Raw genomic sequence first — 22,361 nt, forward strand, 5'->3', positions numbered from 1 at the left:
TTTATTGAGCGATCTCCCTGCCCCCAGTAACTTTATTATTATGGTTAGATTTTTCTGCTTCAATGAGTCAGATATTTTACGTTTCTTTATCTCATACGATTGGTTACAACACGATGCTTTGCTTAAGGTTCACTGCTGATGGAATTGGTACTTTCACCATTCTGCCGGTATCAAATCTAATAGAAAATTAAGCATAAAAGAAGTAAATAATCTGTGCCATCTTAATTATTCGATTATGCCTCTTCCGACATGGAATTACATCAAGATATATTTATTTTTGACGCTGGGTACAACTGTATGGATGTACACCTTATTTTTGTGTTATTGTGTTTGAATTGTTTTGCACTCTTCTTGACAGAGACGTATTATATCTAGCGCATACCCAACAACAGTTGTAAGCCGATCCTAAACTGTGATTCTCACCTAAAATACACAACAACCCCATCGCCAAATGGACCCTCTGCACATCCACCGGTCGGATCCTGTAATTGGTCGACATTCTGGCCGGCAGAGTTCTCGGCCAATTAAATGGCGGCTCTGACAAGCGCTCAGCTCGGCCCGGTTCGCTCGCACAATTACCCGCTATTACACGCCGACTGACAACCGCGGAGCACCGCCACTCCGCTTATTTATGGCATATCTGAGCCAACAGTCTCTTTATTTCTTACATATTTCAAATATACAACTTCCATACTGGATAGATAGGCAGGCACTTACTTCGGTTTACTTAAAGGTTGTTGCCTCGTATCAAACGTTCTTGCGCCTTTATCCAGTGCCATACATAATATTAAGCACACTTTCAAGAGAACGTTCAATTTGTCATTGTGCTTCGCGGTGGGTGAGGGAAGGGATGTCGTAACAACAAAACAAATTTATATCACATTTTTATAATCTTAGTCTAGCTTTTGGATTCACGGAACCCAGTTCACTTTGGTATCGTTTTTCTCATTCTTATTTCTTAACGTGCATTAAGATTGTTTTCCTCCTCCCTTCATTTCATTTTTTATATTTATTATTCTTTAACATATACACTTACTATATGTCTTGACTGATCCATAAATTATTATCACGTTCTATTGACACTCGCACAGATATCCGCTCTTTTTAATTTTAAATCATTATTTGTTTCTAGAAGTGCTGGTGTTTTGAGAACTGTTTGTTTAAGCCTAACCATTTTGCTCATAGTTTCGTGTAATTTATTAAAGGCTTTATAGTTATTTTCAACAACTAATGGATTTGTAGACATTTATCAGCAACCCTGACACATTGCAAGGCCAGTGTTGGAAGAGCACTGACGGAAATGTTAACCTAAAGAGCTCTGCTGAATTGCGGTACATAAATCCCCAGCGAAGGAATGGGCTGAGATAAAACACCTGCTAATACGTCTTGGTCTGTTGACGCGGAAAACCGGTTTTAATTGCTTCAATATTCACATTGCCACTTAGTGCGACAGCAGATCGGCAGATCGGCGGAGACACCATTTCACCGACCGATCTGCCACGCCACATCGATCTGTGCGGTTGGCAGCAATGAGTGACAAGTCAGTTTCACTCGGACCGGATGTTGCCCAACCTGCCTTGGGCTATCAGCTGATTCCAGTCACTTTTTAGCCGGACCAATTAAAAACGAGTTTTTAAAACAAACTGGACGACGAGGCGTTGACTCTGAATGAGATCCATTGCAATGCTGCTCCTTACGAGTTTCTTTTAATTACCGGCAACTAATTTAGTTTGCCCAACCAATAGAACGCTTTTAACAAACGATATTACATTTAATTAATCAATAATCCAGCTATGAAATATATATGTATGTAGTCTACGTGCATGATTATAACTGTCTTACTACTTACAATTCTTAATTTGGCTCTTTAAAACTCTCGTACAGATTAAAATCGATTTTAAATTTTTAGAATAAGTATTCCGACACCAAATAGTGCAATTGTTGGTAAATGTTTAATTATAAATCAAATGACATTGACTAAAATTAATACATGGTGAGTTATTTAATTATCATTCATTTACTTATTTACAATCCAACGGCAAAGCCAATAGTATAAAAATAGATAAAGCCAAAACTAAAATAAATACAAGATAAAGTATGTTTTGGTTTCTCTTAGTGAAAGCAAAGGAAAAAAGATTCAGATCTAGAGAACCAATAATGGTCTATTTTTACTTATTGGTTTTGCAAGAGGTATAAACAAAATAATTGACAATGTATAACAAATAGTTTAACATTTAAAAATTTTCGTTTAGGTAATGAAATAGTTGCCTTTGGAGTAACAAAAAGGAGAATAGTGCAAATTGTACACGAGCCGACGACAAGCAATCCTTGGAGTCTGGCGACAGGCAGTGGCGGCACCTGCAGATGAGATAACGTTCGGCTCAACTCGGGTAACCTCGGTGGAATCCGTAATCGCCTTACCACGACCTTCTTAGCGGGACCTGGTCCATTATGACTCCAGAGTCTGCTCATAAACTGTAGGAAGAAACGCGGGAATGAATGTTAATGCGAATGTCACTTACAGTAAAGTCCTTTTTTGATTTCACCTTTCTAATGAAACGGCCGTGATGGCAGCCCCCATCAGCTGAGACCGGGAGATGAGAGGCCACAAAACTACATAGAGAGCTGTTAGTCTTGTTTCAGTTTGACGGGTGAAATGTATAAAGTCTATACACTATTCAATTAATCTAACTATAACACTATACACTGACTAATGAACGAAACGTGAGTTTATTCTATATATTTCTGCCAGTGAGTCTTTCGTCCTACTTCATATTTACCTGCTTCTATTTTTGTCTTGATCTATAGAACATAATGTCAAGGGTACAATTTCTCAGATTTCATAAATCAATATCTGAAATAGAAGAGCCCACAGGTTAGAATGCTGTTCGAGCATTTAAAGTTACCTTTGAAATTCGTCGCTAAGAACCTGTATTCTAATACGTTACCGGACAAGAACAGCTATATGAGAAGGTTCCTCGCAAAAACAAACGTGTGGACCAGATAAAAAAAGAGCTTGCGGCGAGTGCCACTATAGATTTGAATTTAGCGCGTAATCGACCAGTAGCCGCGAACACGATAGCCAGCTGCGCCGACCTTTAGGTCATAACTTTAACAATGGGAGCCTCCTACTATCTGGAATTCTACTGGACAGGTTCTGGTACAATTATTCCCGCCTAGGTTAGGTAGCAGAGAGCGGAGGTTGTGTCGGAGTCGTGCGGCTATCGGGTAGAGTAGGTCTGGTATAAGTGTATGTACATTGTCTAGGCTTAAGTATAATAGTTAGGGAACTTTCGGAACCGTATCTAAATTATTAGTTTATCTTTCCTCATCAAAGCTGGTTAGGTTTGGATAGGGGAAATCTAGTGGCGGATCCACGGTTAATAATTAGTCCTCTGGAAAGGTGCTTTCTTCCGGTCGCGACGACACGAGGTTGCAAGCTTATTAAAAGTAAAATATGTATACAACAGTTGGGATTGCAAATGAAATGATGAGAATGAAGGCCATTGGCTACTGCACGGAGGCACAGAGTTGCTGACCAGTGTACAGTGTACAGGTGTTTGGGGACGGCGGCGGTCGTGGCGATGGCGCGGCAGTGCTCTATGATTAATATCCCCACATTCTTGCCTTTCGCTCCTCGGACCAGTCCAGTCCACGCTGGAGCCCCTGCGCATCATCCGGGCCCGTGATTCATAGTCACTGATTCACTGGAAGATTTAACCGTGCAAAAAATTACCATCCATCAAAATAATTACATCAGAAGGATTTGCATTCCCCAAATTTCTCAATTTTTACAGGTAGAAACTTTGGGGATCATGAGCATATTTCGGTCGTTGCTAACGTTCCAAAGAAAGTCCTGACAGAATTTTGACCCCACACGTAAATATGGAGAAGTTTTACAAAATAATTATATAAATGACAGATCGTTATTTATTTATGAAATAATATTAACTAACGTTCCTCGTGCCGCTTACGATGGCTTAAACAAAAACGTCATGAGCGCCCTTTCATTGATTCTTTGTTTAAAGTCTGTTATTGACGATGGGAGGTTTAAAAGGATGATAGGATTTCGGACACTTGCCATCGCTATATGTTACAAAATGTATAACACAACATTTCGAGGATTCAAATCTATCCTCTTCATCGCGTGAAAAATAGTTAGTTTATTACCAAAGAAAGAATAACTTTAGTATCAACCAAAGAAAGTCTCAGCATCAAGGCATTAGGAGTACAGAAGGAGGTACAGAAGGTACAGGTACCAAGAGTTAATAAACAGTAATTGATATTGTTAGGGCCATAGGATCAGTGTAAAGGCCAGTGGGACGAAGCCTTGAACTCGGAGAGTAAAATCATTTCATAGGATCATCTTTAATATCTCGCAACATCTGTCTACCATTTCATAAAGTTTCCTTTTGTGATTTCCGAGAATATGTTTTAAGACATGACTTTGGAGTGGAGGATCCCTTAGGTCGGAGAGAATATAAAGAGGAAACATGAATGTACGCGAAAACTTTCATGCCATTTGCTTTAGCTAGAAAAACAACAAGAAAGAGTGCGACATTTCTGTAAATCAAGTGAACAAAAAAGAATAATTACCCACGGGCTCCCACCAATTCCAAATTTAAATGGTTTGTGTTTATTATCTACCATATTTTGGTAGGCTGCAATTACTCCGTATCTCCGTAAAATCTAATAGTGTAAAGTTATAAAAGTTCAAAATTAAAATCCTAAACTCCCTTTTATCAATGGATCCGCGGATATCCGAGATTATACTTGGAAAACCCCTTTTTTCAGATGACACACTATTTATAACCAAAATCCAAAATTTCAATTCTCCACTCCATCCATCAATTTAAGAGGTTCATACATACCTAAATATACAAGTTAAGATCCGTATTCAAAATGTGTTACATACTGTGGAATAAATTCTAATCACGAGTAAATGAAACCACGCCCATTAATTAATTGAATTGTCAAGGTGGCCAATCAATAACGTCGGAGGTGGAATGTTCTGGGTGAATGTCCTGCCTTATCTCCCGAACCGTCAGTCAGGTAGTATGCCCGGCATGACTAGCGGTGCTGTGCGGCATGGCGGCGGTGTCAGGGTCTAATGCCGGCCGATTATAACTAACAAAACTAAAAGTGTAATGTTGGCCGAGAGTAGAGGAGAGAAGAAGAGGAAATATGCGCAAGTCACGGAGTGGCTCTCCTTGAACGATCCTTGCCTTGTATGGAACCTGTTCGTGCGGTACCGAGCGCTCTCCGCTCCCCGCTCTTCTGTTCTCGGCTCTATCCTAGCTGCTCTCTCCTCTCACATCGCATTTCTCTACACTCTCCACGCCGCAATACTTTATATAATATTGGATTATAATCATGTACATGTTATAGCCTCTCTAGCAGGTTCTCGTTATATGGAACAATATGGTAATCAAATGATTCGTAATAAGTAAATCCACACTATGTAAACTATTAAAAATTTCAAAGTAATTGCAATTATACAAAAATAAGAAAAAAAAGTCTTCCTTCAATATAACGTGAGAATGTAATCAGATACTCTAGAACGTTAACAAAACCATCAGCCCAACCAGTTTGATCTACAATCATGTTTCAAACAACGCTAAAAGCGCATTTATCAGTGAAAAATACGATGCTCATAGTATTTTCTGCAATGAACTCAGTCATTCTGCTACGAAACAAACAATTTGGCATAGCCGTCCTTATAAATACTTGCGGTTCGTTATATTTTTAGATACGAACTGAATTACTTCAATGTTTTGTTTGTGAAACTTTGCAAAAAGTGCAAGTTACCTGATATGCGAGCAAGCAACCAATATCAACAAAAGGTCTAGTTACCAGGATAGATTCTGCAGCTTTTACACAATCTTTAGTGTATTTACATTACTTTTAAATCCTTTCGAATTTTTGGAGCGATATTATAGGTACTTACTTATTCGTACTATTAAACACGTTCAATACCAATAAAGATCAGAATAAAATGTTTCTGGTTTTTGTTCGCTGTTAGCCGATGTGGAAGGGATCCAAGTGGCCGGAAGATCAGACCGAACGCCAATCACTCCACCGCCTGTCTGACGGAGGTTCAGGCCAAAATGCAAAATCATTACCGGATTCCTCCGGTAAGCTCGAGTGGTAATTATACCATTCCTGCGGGATCAAACATCGCGGTGGCGGTGACGCGACAAATACCGTACTTTTTGTCCATTTGCGGTAATGGGCCGAGCGACCACTATCGGCCACTCAGGCCGCGTCCATCGCTGGTCGCTGCTCTAAAAGCCTCCTGACACGGCAATTAGTAAAAAACAAAACTGCGACTCCTTCCTCCTCTCCCAGTGTCCGGATCGTTACGACTTAATAAGAAGATTAATGTGGGACCGATAAGGACCGTCCCCCGCCCGGCCACGAGTGACGGTCAGGCTTACGGGGAGGATTATACGTCCGGGCCCGACAGCTCCGGGGACGAAATCCCTCCTGTTGATTAATGTTGGCGCTTCCCTCGGAGTTATATCGACGCCACTCCGGACTTCACTGAGATATTAATGGAAAATTTATGTCAACAGAATAATTAACGAGATTTCTCTGCGCCTGTATCCGTTTTGCAAAACGTTAAAACGACAATCTAATACAACCGTGGAGATTTATTTTGGGAAATGGGATGTCAAGACTTAAGAAGATTTCTCAAGTAATATATCCTAACAATTGCGTTTGTGAACAGGGATTTATAGTAATAATTATCATAAACCCATTAAAGTCACGACCCACTCAAAGATACAAGTTTGATAAATATAAAAACGTTTGTTCTGCCGCTAATGTTGCTAAGCTATTTATTAGGATTTTATCATAAGCAATAGTCTCAATCTGTTTAATTGTTTGTACGGTCATGCAGAAGAAACAGCGGAACAAATCATATTATCATTTCACAATGAGACACCGTGAGAGGGGACAGTAAAGGTCTCCGCTTTGAAACTGAGAAAAACGAATCGACAAGGCGGCTCTGGCAGTAGTAAAGGACACGTCTTATTGCCAAATCATAAGGTTTCCATAAACATAATGTACACCTAATTTAAAGAACAAAAATGTTAATGTATCATGAGACAAAATCTCTCGAGAAATATTTAATCCGTAGATGTTACATCTTTTATGAAACTATGTTGTTAAATTCACAAGAATGTGTTCTGTGATGAAGCATGTGCAACCATGAAATTCGGTTATTATTTGTCTGCCTGTCTGTCCGCAGGATATCTAGAGAATTAAATGAGTTATAGATTAGAAATTGTGCATGCAACCTCAGCGAAGCCTGTGATGTTTAAGAGAGTTATCGCTCTCGGCTCAACTGCAGTCAAACTTCACATGTGACTAACGATTCTTCAAAAACAAACTCTAACTGTCTAATTGTGATATTAATTTCTTGTAAATAAAATGAGAACAGAGTTGAAGTGACTGGGCCAGACACGTCAGGTGCTGCTGTGCACACAAGTCCCGCCAGAGGTCACAGGCAGGGCGAGGGCACCTCACACACGTCACGACAATGGTTGGAATTAGAGCCACGTCTGTCACCTGTAGACCGGTGTGTGTTACATTTGTCATACGGCACCTGGCGTCACTCCCGGCTGGTACACGTGAGGCGGGTTCACTCTCGACTCGATTTTATGGGAGAATGTAAAATCTCTTGCAAGATATTGCGGGAACAAAAGCCAAAATAGTAAAAGTATGTAAAATTCAAACTACAAGACAAAGTGTATAAGTAACATATCCTGCAACAGATGTAAAATTTAATGTGGTTATATATATTTATATAAATAGAGGTGACAGAACTGTAATCTCGCAAGGGTCTAGACGGCATGAAAATTCTCTCAGAGAAAAGGTTTGTTTGTTGTTCCAAATAAAAGGCGCTTATATTGTCAGAGCGAGAAGCGAGGACGCTGCCGCTCCTATTCGTTCCGCCTTAAATCGAACATTGCATATCACCCTTGATTTACGGTTCTGAAGCTAAAGCTGCGTAGCTGTATTTAATTAGGTGTTAATAAAATATCATATGTAAAGACCATGGTCATTTAAATTATATGTTAAGTATTGTGCATTATCCTCGATCATTTTCTTTTTGTGGACTTCTTAAATGTACATGTACATGTTTTTGTTTCCTTGTATGTGCGTGGGCACGCGCGTGTGTGCATACACTGCTAAACAAAATGTTTATACATTTAAATTTAAGAAATGTAATATCTTAATAGGATTACTTCTTCACGAAAATCTATTTAAAATCTTTGAGCTAAACGAAGAAGATGACACCAACTTTACGTTGTGATGAAGTGAACTAGGCAGTAAGTAGTTTGGTGTGAAATCATAAAGTTCGAGTTTCCGTCTTCCGCTACATTTTATTAATTCACTGACACTTAATTATAGCAATAAACAGAAGACAATAAAAATAAACGTCACATCCAAATCACGGCACATGCAGCACTACTTATAAGTATCATGCATAAATCAGCTCAGAATATATAATTACAGCTTTGTATTACACCTCGACAGATCATGATGTGTCTACACATAAAAACACATTTACTAAACAACCACTTAGTTGACGCTAGAGCATTCAAATAATAATAGTTATAAATGTCGATGTTTATCCAATCCATTAAATCCTGACCTTCATGAACTATCTAAATAGTACGGTATACCAAACAATAAACATTGTTACAGGTATATAATTTATGCAATGCTTGATGAATAATCAAAGTGTATTTTACATTAGCAATATAAATGTACATGTTTATAAATGTAAAAAATATATTAGCTATAATCAAGGAGATGTTGTGGTATAAATCTAAAAGCATTTATGAAACTCAACATCAGTTACTGAACAGTATATTATTTCTAGCAAAATTTCCACATAAATCATTTTAAAATTACATAACAAATGTTTTAAATAGACCAAAGCCTGAGAATAGAAGCTTAATCTCATGTAATAAATTCTATAACATGAAATGTAGTTGAATATATTTTAAAGGGTACGTTAAACAAACTTGTGTATATAAACGATTCTATGCGTACTTAAACGGAAAATTAAACTAACCCAATAAATAGTATTTTAGCCTGGGCAGAACTTTGACATTTTGTTTCATATTTCGGTGAATACGCTTTATTCAATAATTAATAAAATTCTTTAACTAAGAAGAATTTGTTTAGTTTTTTTCAAGAACCATCAATGCAATATTTGTCAATGTAAAAAGGAAATTTATCGTGGGCCCAATATTACAAAACCAAACATAGATTACATTGAATTTATAAGGTATCATTATGCGTATAAAATAACAATCGTGTTATATTTTATATAACATACCAAGTTATAAGATAGGTAATATAGAAGAATTCTTGAATTAATTCATGTTTTTTTTTTGTTAAATTACCAAGGAACTTAAAGGAAATTGACAGAAATGAAAGACGCCCCTATAGACCAATATTAAGGTCCAAACCTTGTCTTGAATTTACCATACATTGTTCTATCTTACAAGAAAGAATAACAGAACATTCAATTGCAGTTCAATGTAACCATCCTGACTTCCTTATTTATTGTACAGGAAAGATTAGCCAATCTGACGTTCGTTTCATTATCATTCGTTAATATGTTTTGAGACAATTAACATTAACAATTAACAAGTACGACTCCTGCAAACGTTTCTTCGCCAGCAGCTTCACAAATATGCTTTGCCAGACTCACTTTTCCCTTTGACGAACTCTGACTTGTCTGATGACACTCCAGGTGCGAGGGTGAGACAGAGGGCGAGAGTGAGTGTCAAGCATGCTAGCCAGCGGTCCAGGTCTACCATGGCTGTCCTTCATGCCCTGGCTAGGCCCGCGAAGGCATCCTGGAAGATACACAACATACTGTAGTAGGCCAATAATACAAACATCTCCTTTATAACATAGTCTCATACACACAATAAAGCAACAAAATATGAAATAAAATACTTCGAAATGATTACAAACAATATAAATCAATGAACTACACTGTTTCTATAACTAATTAATGAATACGTAAGTAGGAACTTGTGAAAAAAGAGCACAATAAATATTACAGTTGTGTTCAACAATACGAAGTCAACGACACGAAATTAAACGTTAAGAACACCTGCAAGTAGTGTACTGACAATTTTATCTCATAATATACTGTTTTATCTGGATGCTCATCGTATCGAGTGACTATCAAGAAATAAACATTCAGTAACAAAGGTCTAAACAAAAAGTATGAATAATTCCGATAAAAAAGAATTCGTGACTGTGTTGTTGTAATTGCGATTGCGAAATGTTATTTCGTATTTTATTGGTGCGCTGTGCGGCGCGCCGCTGTGCGGGCTGTGCTGTCAGGAGTCGTGTGCACGAACTATGTGGCATGGCGCTCACGTTCTGTACAGGGTAGGCTATACTGGCTCACAGGTCGCATTCCTTCAGCTCTACTCTACTGTACACCGTGCACTGACTCTGGTGTAAATATAGCACTACGTTTCATTAAGTCAAGTGCAGTCAACTCAAAACGTGGATACACGAGATAATTAAACTTCACGCATACATGCAGTATATATCGAATTATTTTCATCCGTCATCTCGTTTGGAAGGGAAAAATTCCGGCTAAGGTTTTTAATGAGGTAAAAATTGCATCAATCCAAACGATGAAGTGGAGAAATTTAGCACTATGGAGTTTTTAGCGTCTCAAAAACTCTTGTCCAGCCTCCACTCGATTAAACTCGTGTTGGTCTGTCAAAAGTTTGGGGACCCACCTCGCGAATATTTTCCTATACCAGAGGGTTTCTGCGGTAATTTCGTGTAGCAGAGATCTGGGTTGAGGAAATATCGCAGAAAGTTCATGCACAGTCAATCTGTAATCGTTACGGAGCGCATTTTCAATTTTTTTCAGTATTCCAGTTACAATTGAAGGTCTTCCACTCTTCTGATAATTATGCACAGACGTAGACCGTTTTTAAACGCAAGACGCCACTTAAACACACTCGTACGATTCATCACCAAATGCCACTTTTTGCCTCATTACAAACCTCGACTGGAGTTTTCCCTCCCGAAAGAGATAGCGGATGAAACCGCATATTTCGCACTTGGAGGGAAATTGGATTGCATTTTTTCAGAAAACGTATTGTCGCATCGACAGTTCTCTACGTACTGACATCGTCTCATTGCAGAGGGGAAGAATCAGGTTGCACAGCAGTGCAGCAGACATGTCGAAAAACAATGCTCTGGCCGTGAGATCCTCATTACACTTCCTTTCTGGATATTCCTCGTACTTGAGAATAGAGAGAACATGAATTGTACACCGACCAATCTGCCTGCAGTCAAGTTTACTGTCGAGGTCGACTCTTGAGGTTGTTAAACGTCTATTGTTTAACAACTAAAAGGAATGAGTTCTTAGTTTTTGTGTTGACTCAAAGACGTAACGGATTAGCGTTCGGATCCGACACGACTGGATCCTTGCTCTGACACGACGATTGGAATGTTCCGCGGATTAATTAATGCACCTCTTTGTCTGCTGAGCAGTTTCACGTATTTAGCTGATAATAGGTTGGCCGGGACCGGAGCTATCAGATGGCGTCATTCAAATCCGTACGTGACCGCAGGTAATTAATAGCAAGGCCGAGCAGACGTGGTCCACGACTCTCGATCCCTTGATACCGCAGCACCGCCACGTCACGAGCCCGCTCACCATCTTTGTTTCCTCCGCTTCGTGACGGCACCGAAGCGATTCACGCTCCGAGATCGTTACTATCTAACAGCCTTAAAGTTCATTTTCACGGATATTCACGGTTGATTTGTAAATTGTAATGAGGTCGCAACGATTTGCAGTGCCAGTTTCGACTCAGGAGCGTTTTAGTATTTTGACGATTTCGAAACGATAAGGATTTTATGACACGATAAGTAAAGGTGCTGCAACAGGGTAACTAGTCAAACGTACACCATATAATAGTAACAGTTGCTCTGGCAATGTAGGACAAAATTCTTGTCCCGATGGCTTCATTGTTATCTTCCATCAACCATAGAACTTAGCACATAATGCATTGTAACGAATTACGATTGTCATCATGTGTTTGGTCCAACAGAAAGTGGATGTGTGACATAGGAATGAGGTTAACCTAGACTTGTGCCTAGTATTTTGAATAATTGTGCTGGTCCTTGAATAATTTGTAGGATCTTGAAACAAGCAGATAGTTTAGTAAAATAGCCAACATTTGCAAGACGCGATGACATGTGAGATGACTTGTGAGACAAGTGGTTGTGGTGACAAGACATGTCTATACTATTGCAAGTTGTAAACAAACGTGTAACCTTGTTACTGTTAGCCAACACCTGAAGATGTGAAATTTCAACTTATATGTAAAATACACTGCACACACAGAATCGATTTGATACAGAACTATATTGGTCGATTAAGACAATTAACACACATAGATCATGGAAATGAATAGTTCCGAGGTTATCCTATACATTTTTGTTTACAAGGACGAGGCTACTAAGACGGAACGCTACGCGGCGGTACGCGATAGTGGGAATGGATCATGTTCTACGACATTGACGGGAGGGCTGAGTGGGGGCGAGACGGAATGCGATCATCACAATAGCTGCACACACTGGCAGTGCTGGCCCGGCGCATGGGAACACGGCACACAAAGAACAAATTAAAATGCCTGCAATGATTAGAAAAAGGTGTCACAATAGCTTCGGCCACGGTTGTCCGTTACTGGGCCTTTGGTAGCATTAATTGCGCGCTGATCTGGTTGGGCCGGCACGTTGTCGTCACCTGGGGACAATGTCTGAGGCTAACGTACCGTCGGCTTTCAGCACACTCAAGGTCCAAGGGTACAAGTGGTTACCTGGAGACCATGTATGAGGCTAACGTAACGTCGGCTTTCAGCACACTCAAGGTCCAAGGGTACAAGTGGTTACCTGGGGACAATGTCTGAGGCTAACGTAACGTCGGCTTTCAGCACACTCAAGGTCCAAGGGTACAAGTGGTAACCTGGGGACAATGTCTGACGCTAACGTAACGTCGGCTTTCAGCACACTCAAGGTCCAAGGGTACAAATTGTCACCTGAAGACTATGTCTGACGCTAACAGTACAAGTACACATTTAATCGCCTGATTTGATTCGGATTAAAGGTATACAGATCTTTCTGATCCATAAATTTTACTCTTTATTTACGTTCTTAATAGTGATAAACATTAAGAGGCGATAAAACCTAAATAGGTTTACTTGTTCAACTGGTTTAATCGGTACGTGACTTCCCTCAAGAATTCATAAAACCAATCTGCTTATTATATTTAACCTTCAAGTTAAGTCTAAGAGAAGACTACGTAACCATTAATTAATCAATGATTTAAAGATTTCGTTTTAGGGAAATGTCAACGTAAACCTAAACTATTAGTTTTATCATTGTATAGTATAATACCTACTTTTATAATTTTGTTGCAGATATGACAACAGCTTTAGGAATACCAATTATTTTGAAATACCACATTCAATCAGCAAAACAAAAGGTGGAGTCAAGGGAGGTTTTTGTAGCGAGGCGATGCAGGGAGGGTCAGGGACTCGGTGTTGGTGTCGCGGGCAGGTACATAATAACAGCTCTCCGCCGCCGGCCCCGCCCGCTGCCAAATTGGCTCAGATTTATTTCCCCGTTTAACGCTATAATGCACATTTAATTTCGGGGTCTTCTGTAAAATTGTGAATTTCATACAATACCACGATCCGACGCCTGTGATATCACCTGTTACTTCGGTACTGCTAGGATGTTTTAATGCTGGCCCGTTCATTCAATAAAACAAAACAAATATATTTCCATTATTATGACTTGTCTAAATAACCAAACCTAAATTAATTCTACTTAAATGTGGGTGGAATCATTTACGTATTTTAATACCAAATGTGAAATACTAAAAAGACACCGTTCTTATTGAAATTTTTAGTTTGCTTGAAACAGTGTTCATATAATATCGTGTTCTTTTATTTTGTATCAGGCTACTAACCAACATGCATGGAAACCGTGTTGTAAGGTTAAGTATTAGTTAAACTTGTAAAAAACGTTCCACATTATTACCGTCGGATAGTTTGCGAACCCCTGAATAAAACGTAGGAGAGCTCTAGTCAAGTTCCATAGGGTCATATCCAAAGTATTAAACAAAGTATGAGTCTATTTTTTTAAACAAGCTACTTTTTCTAGTGAGGATCAATTACAGAAGCAATAAAACTATGTAAGCTGCGTAGGAAAGTTCTGTTTTCTAAAAGATCGAGGTGACCAGGTGTGAGGCTGCGTGACCTGGCACCATCAGTAGGGAAGGCTACTGTGTACTTCAACCTCACCCTCAACTACTTCCAGACACGTCAACATTCCGAGTCCAGGTGTACGGCCACGTGAACCTTACCTCGGGCTGCACTTCTAAGGAACTGTTCTAATTCTTTAATCAAGGTATTGATAGAGACAACTTACACCGACTTGCAGTACAATCTATCACCAGATACTGATGCATCATGGTTTTGAGCACAGATACGCCATTTTAAACAAAACCATATAGTTCCAACCTTAATAGGGACTCCAGGCAGATTCACACTGAGGTCATCCGAATTCCCTATAGACCGCTCACGGGGCACCTTTCAATATTTTAATGGCTCTTAAACCCTTGACGAGCCGCATACCTTCTCCCCAGGGGTACTGAGGCCGGAGGCACAAAAACACCCTTATAAATCTCAACTTTAATTCTTTTGTTTTTCACATTCATCTAGATTACTATTCATTAAGTATTCACATAAAACTCCCTCTTAAAAAATGTATTGGTATGGCAGTAACCATAAATCTTCCTTGTCAGAAAATTTGAACAAAAACACGTAAATTTGAAAATGAGAAATTTATGTATATGATACATATGTGTCTGTTGGTTTACTCTGTTTGTTTATTTCACTGATTTAATTTGTGAATTGCACGTCTCTATGACAGTGCAAATTAATAAAAGAATTTTATTAGAGGTTTCTATATTAAGGCCTAAAGCTACAGAAATTGAGTCTGCGACGAGTTTCTGAGATCGGCCAAAAGCAGTATTTAGTGTACGAAACGGGCGAATTATGCTAAGCGGGCCTCACACACGCGCACATAAACCTCTCCTCTCTTCAGTTGCGGGACAATTAATGTAGCCAACAGCTCGGGTCTGTTAACCTCTTAAGCCGACTTATCCCGTTCCTTAACCTCTGGCCGGCAATATTAAACACTGCTATTCCGGAATCCCAATGTATTAAGCGGCAATAAACAAAGCAGTAAATTAAGTGGCCAGTCAGCGGGTCTCCAGGATTATAAAATAAAGTTTGAAATACGAGGAGCCGCGCGAGACGGGGCGATAAATTGTCGGGCGGTTGGGATAAAGTGCGGTGTCCCGCGCTGTTAGTACGGAACCACACACGTGGACTCGGGTGAGGTATGTGCCCGAGCGAGTACTTTCTACGTGCGGCTGTAGGAACTTACTCGGTAAACTTGAGGCCGCGCGTAATTCTCCTAGTCAAATACTTTTGTTTGCCCCATTTTATACTTCTCGAAATTTCTGAAACTCGATTACTGCACGTACCAGAATCTTAAGACTTTACTTCTTGGACGCTCTGGCCAAACAGCGAAGTAGGCTAAAGGGGTCAAATGACCTCTTGCGTTCCATTAGAATTGCCTCGTCTCTAGCAACCTTCACTGACTGACTAGGGTATAGCTAAGAAGTTCCAGGTGTCACATCGGTTCTGTCGAGGGAGATGACCTTCGCTGCGGGAAATGAAGACGAGATGAGCACTCCGGTGTAAATCACGTGATCGTCAGCACGACCGGACCTGCAGCTGTGACACGGACCGAGGTAATAGGAGGGTGCGAGCCGAGGTCGCACGACGTCCACCTCGGTCCCAGTCATTACCTCAGTCTTACAGTACGTGCGGCCCGGTAACTACAGCCCTCGTGCTGGGTCGCGCCGCGCCGTGGGACCCGCGAGCTAAACGACTTCGTTTTCTACACCCTATCCGCGGAACTTTGTGATTGTGTTCGTCAGCAACTTTTCTGATTCGTGGAATATGGGAGTCTCACACAGATTGGCTGCTTGTTTATTAAACCGCATGTTTGCTAACTTCAGTGACATGCGCAGATATCCTACACGATAACATTACGGTTATAACGCAGCAACTTTTCTGATTCGTGGAATATGGGAGTCTCACACAGATTGGCCGCTTGTTTATTAAACCGCATGTTTGCTAACTTCAGTGACATGCGCAGATATCCTACACGATAACATTACGGTTATAACGCAGCAACTTTTCTGATTCGTGGAATATGGGAGTCTCACACAGATTGGCCGCTTGTTTATTAAACCGCATGTTTGCTAACTTCAGCGACATGCGCAGATATCCTACACGATAACATTACGGTTATAACGCAGCAACGTTTCTGATTCGTGGAATATGGGAGTCTTACACAGATTGGCTGCTTGTTTATTAAACCGCATGTTTGCTAACTTCAGTGACATGCGCAGATATCCTACACGATAACATTACGGTTATAACGCAGCAACTTTTCTGATTCGTGGAATATGGGAGTCTCACACAGATTGGCTGCTTGTTTATTAAACCACTTGTTTGCTAACTTCAGCGACATGCGCAGATATCCTACACGATAACATTACGGTTATAACGCAGCAACTTTTCTGATTCGTGGAATATGGGAGTCTCACACAGATTGGCTGCTTGTTTATTAAACCATTTGTTTGCTAACTTCAGCGACATGCGCAGATATCCTACACGATAACATTACGGTTATAACGCTGCCAGGTTGTGCACTTCTTTCCCAAGTGGACAGTATTTTGTGATACATTACATCATCATATTGTGAGCAGTTTTGGGAAAACTAAAGAACGTATCACTGAGTAAAATGAAAGTGAAGGGAAATGCCTCAGTGGTGGGACAAGTTCATTCCTGATAATTTCTCTCTTCTGTTAAATTTTTTCAAAACCAAAAATATGGATATATATTCATACATACAAAGAAATATGTAATGGATTATATAACACCTAACAATGCAGTGATTAAAAAAAGTTATAAAATTATGTAATGTTGTTCTGTTTACTCTTATAGATCAATCGGTTAAAAACTTACTTAATAAATTGGTCCCAACATAGCCTATCTTGAACCCTTGAATAATTATTAACATTAATTATTGTATTTTTTGGGTGTTTCTAAAAAAATATTTCGCTCACACGAGTTTCTGTTTCTTTTAATGTTATGAATAATTCGTTAATTTATTTTCAAAACATACTTTGTTTCAATAAATGTTTGTAATTTGTATTTACAATATGGATTATAACAGAGGTGCCTATAAACACTATGTAGGTTTCGAATGTAAAACTAGCAGATCGATTACAAGACATATAAATATGAACCCAACAAATCCAACGCCGCTGTACACGAGAACATCAATATCATCCATTAAGATGTTATCACAATCGGTAGAGCGATGGCGAGGAGGGGGGCTAAGAAGGGGGGCTGGAGCTGGAACCGCGGCTGGAGGCTGAGACCGTATCGACATTCCAGAAGATGGCCGTCGGCCCGTGGCAAGATGGCGGGTCGACTCGGCACCGTTCGGCCGACCTCGGGAAAGATCGGTACCACACGGCACGTGTTCCAATCTTGTACGTACTTTAATTACCCAACTGTAATTAGTTGTCTTGTCTGCTGCCCGCCGCTCGCTGCGCATGTGCTCAGCACGGTGCTGATGTATCGAGGGCCGAAATCACAGACAGTTGTAATTATCGCGCAAGTCCATCGCTGAGGAGGATAGGTAGACTACGAGTTACTCAGCAGCTACTCAGCAGCGTTAGTTACGAGAACTGCATATGCCTACAAATATTTAATAGGAAACAAGCAAGATGTCAGGAAAATCGCAGATAACTGAGGATTGACTGGCACAATGCACTTTTATGTTGTATTCCTAAAGAAACACACTATCGGAAATTTTACTGAATAGGCATTGGTAATAGTAGCCAGTTATAAGTTGTCCGTGTGTATTGTGAAAACACACAGAAGTGAAATCCAAGCACAGTGTAACAATTAGTTTACATTAAGTAGGGAGTTGAATCATGAAATAAATGACTAAGATTAGAAAAACATACTTTTCGTAGCTTAAAAATAGAACATAAAAAATACGAGCCTTACTTAAATACAAGGTTGTGACATGAGAAACAATTCATTTATTAATCGTAGAGTTTTGTAGCTAGACAAAGCTAAACATTTAAAAGAAAATAATTAATTGTGGAACAACGTCAGAAGGGGACCCTACCCCAACGTTACCAATCCTGTCCGGAAGCTGCTGAACGGTACTTTCAGGACTAAGTGCAATGAGGGGTTTCCTCATAACATTGTCTTAAGAGATCAAAAACCCCTTACAGTGTTACAAACGTCCTTTGTCGAGCAATTTTGCTTAACAGCAATGGCCAATAGACAGGATACCAACAGTTAGATTAGGAAAATGTACCAGCATTAGTACGTTCAGAATTAGGGTTTGTCTTGCTGTTAGGAATTTATAGTTATCGTTTTAACAATGGAGTCGACGAAATAATAATATATTGTTGTACACAGAATCAATATGTTATTAAAGCGTCACTAGAATAGTATGTTGGATAAAAACGATCAAGAATGTGTAACATGTAAGGTGTATAAAAACAAATTCGTCCCCATTACGTAAGAACAATATTAGGAGATAGATATTCCTGAACGGCCAGCATGACCAACGAGAGAGCCAGCAGCCACCAACGAGGTTGCCGCGTCGCTAAGCGCCGACCTACCGCTTATCTGTCTGACCCGTGTTTACAAAAACATTACTAAAAGGTTTAGAGCCGTTTATTGCGAGACCCGTTGTAAATGTAGCGGCGGCGGCACCAGAGGCCGGAGAGGCGTTGATATAACCAGCCCCACACATACCATTTAGGTGTTCCTATAAATAACTAAGATTCTCGTGACGGCGCGGTGGCGGCTTAGTGGTTTTTGGATTCTAAGAAGGAGGAACAGACTTTGTGAATTTTAGTAATTAGTAAAGATGAATGCTTATTATCTTCCTGCAACCCCAATTCTTAAACGCCTTTGATAAAAGAAAACTTGAAACTTGAACGTAACACTAAAACCAAAGTTAACGTCTCTTACATTACATTAAAACATCCAAATTACTGTTTCACGTATTTCACAAAATGACTCAATACTACATGTCTTGTATGGAAATGTCTCTTGGGTATTTTTTACGTCAACACACTGAAAATTGTCTTGCATTCCAGATGTGACACGTATTAACACGTCTCTAAAGCACAGTAACACTAGAAGTGAGCCAGTGACAACGACTTGTAAGGTGAGTGTGAGACGGCTGAGAGGTGACAGCTGACGTGGGCAGAGCTGCGGACGCCTACAGCTGTAGAACGCCAGTACTGGAGACTTTAACGCTCTGTTCTACTAAAGGCGGATCTCCCTTTATTGTATTTCTGTTACTACACTGATCTGCGACAATTATAAAATATGATGAGACTATTATTTTATATACACAGACACAAGCCATCCTGTGGATTGAGACTCATCACTGATTTGGGAATAACTCTGCGTTACACGTTTGTTCCAAACTCAGCATTGTACGAGTTGCTCTGTGTACAATGAACACTCAAATTCCTACTCCTCTCCTATCACTAGCTGACGGTTACAGCATAAAGGCCACACCCTACTAAAAGAGCCTTGGCGTTTGTTCCACAAACAAAATTTAAAAAAAAATTATTCTAATTTTAGTTGTAAACTTTAAAAACGTTGGATTAAAAAAAATTAGTTAATCTGGCGTGTTATAAAGATTAAATTGGCAATACAAAAATGTTAAGAGAGATATACGCAAACAACGCAATTGGTGATTTTTATTGAATCTCCAAGAAGTAAACTGATTTGTTCACATCACCAGACTCAATAATGTCACTAACAACATTCTGAAAGTAAAATTCAAGGAACAGGATGAAGAGCCAGGTTGATTGGATACATAAATGTTTGTAATTGATTGAGATCAGTGGCTACAACAACAAGACTCGGCCGTTAGAAATTAATGATGATATATTTGTATTGTTGAGCGTTTTATTTATACAGAAGTATTGTATCTATAGTAATTACTACCAATACATTTCATAGTATTCTCACTCCAAATATTTGGAAGGATAAAAGAGTCTACGAGTCTTTATTGTTTAACATGTCTGCCAGTAGACAGTACCCAATTATTAAGGTTATCCTGGCTATCCTTTATATTCAACACGTTCATCCAAGGCCCTCTAAAGTGTGATATCGAACAAAACTATAACCAGTCAGTGCTTGATGACGAAACTACGTAGCGATCGTGACGTAATGTTCATGTAGGTGTCGAATGTACCAATGTTCCTCCACACCTCCCACCGAGGTAGATGCTGAGCGACGAGCCTCTGTCTTTAGCTCGCATGACAGTATTATAAAGTTTCTTCTACGAAATATATACGTTATAGGCAATAATATGACTTTGTTTATATAAACTAAATCACGACAGTATACAGTATGTTTGAATAAATTAACTGTTCAATAATCAAACGATCATTTATTACGTATTAGAAGAGATTAAAAACAAAGATCTTCCGCCATTTTCCACACACTTTGTTTTGGCTATATATATATATATATGTATGTGTGTGTGTGTGTGTGTGTGTGTGTGTGTGTGTGTGTGTGTGTGTGTGTGTGTGTGTGTGTGTGTGTGTGTGTGTGTGTGTGTGTGTGTGTGTGTGTGTGTGTGTGTGTGTGTGTGTGTGTGTGTGTGTGTGTGTGTGTGTGTGTGTGTATACACACCATGGAAGAGCAATAGCAAACTAAAGCCGCAATATATTATTAAAGGGCAATACCAAACTATAATCGCAATATAACATGAATGGAATCTCGTACATTTTGTACTGAACTAAAATAATGTGCAGAAACAGTTTGTATCGTGCTTCTAGCTTCAAGGAAGTGGAGAGTGCGAAGATATTACCACTTTAAGGCGGGATTCGGACCTGGAATATCACGAACTGTCCACCCGTAAATATGGCTCTGGTTTGGAGTTTTGCATAGTCTGTATAAAAAACTTTCAATTTCCTTAAGCCTTTTTAATTAACAACAATTTTATTCTCATAAGCCACAGTTCATATGCATACTGAGAGCGACTATTCTGATCTTCAAACTTTTTCGGAGGACGTTACAAAATTGGTAATGGGTATTTTAAATATTTCGTAATGCAGTGATTATAAAACACTTTCTATTTTCCATGTCTTTATTGAAAAGTTTCTTAAAGGGCTATTTAATCCGATTTCACTATCTTTTGTTCACCAACTAAGCATTTGTTCTGTTCACAACACAATAGGAGTAAATGCTTGTAAATAATACTAAAAGTTACGAGTTGTATCATCAGTAACGACTGTCTGGGTGCTGTGGCCGCGCTGCTTGGACTTGGATAATTATTAATTTACACACACGACCCGATGAGCAATTCATCTCCACTCTCATCGCGGCAATTTCGGTGCTGTTTTAATTTAATCTACTGGTTCGGAGGTCGTTCTGCACGGATTTAACTTTGATTGTATAATCACTACTGTTAAAGGACAACAGCTGTTATTAATGTTATTAAAATATGCGAGTAATATGACGATGCATTATTAATTATAGTAATTAGTTGGAAAGTGGTTATTTCGAGGAAGTATACGTTGATGACTGTGGGTGATCGTTAGACCGCTTTACGTTTATGTAAAAACAAACTCTTGGAATGGCAAACTAAACTCTAGAAAGCTGTGAACTAACTTTCACATAGTCAATAAACATAAATCCGTTCTTATGACACATTCAATATAATGCATCATAGCCTCAAGATGTACCAGAGATAACTTATTCAGGACTTCTTGATATTTTTTATTAATTGATAGCGAATACTTAAAATTAATATTTTACAATTAAACAAGTTAAACGAGCATCCTTATATTCTTGTAGGCTGATTTCTAGTGTAAATTTTCTTGTCTCGAATATATTTGACCCTGTCTGACAAAAATAAATTGTCAACCGCCTTTTATATAAGAAACTTTATGATGCAAACAGAGAAGAAAGTATACAAGCATAACTGAAACTAATATTCACACCGTGCTCCGACGGTCAAGTCTACTAACCCTTGACGGTACATGGCGTAGATCTAGCGAGATCATGGTTAGTATCATCAGTGAGACAAATGTCCGAGTTACAGAGCAAATGGTGAGTTCTCGAGGAAGCTAGCGGGCTGGTGTG

At 39.3% G+C, this 22,361-nt stretch overlaps 1 protein-coding gene across 1 annotated transcript in view; it reads right to left on the reverse strand.

Moving 5' to 3' along the window:
- LOC124361165 (epidermal growth factor receptor) overlaps positions 1-22,361 on the reverse strand; it is a 70,395-nt gene that overhangs the window by 23,971 nt on the left and 24,063 nt on the right. The window contains exon 2 of the mRNA XM_046815207.1: positions 9,734-9,881. Within this exon, the coding sequence (XP_046671163.1) occupies positions 9,734-9,842 (109 nt within the window). The 5' untranslated portion in view covers positions 9,843-9,881. The remainder of the gene's footprint in view (positions 1-9,733; positions 9,882-22,361) is intronic.

This window comes from Homalodisca vitripennis, chromosome 1 (assembly GCF_021130785.1).
Source record: "Homalodisca vitripennis isolate AUS2020 chromosome 1, UT_GWSS_2.1, whole genome shotgun sequence".
NCBI lineage: Eukaryota > Metazoa > Arthropoda > Insecta > Hemiptera > Cicadellidae > Homalodisca > Homalodisca vitripennis.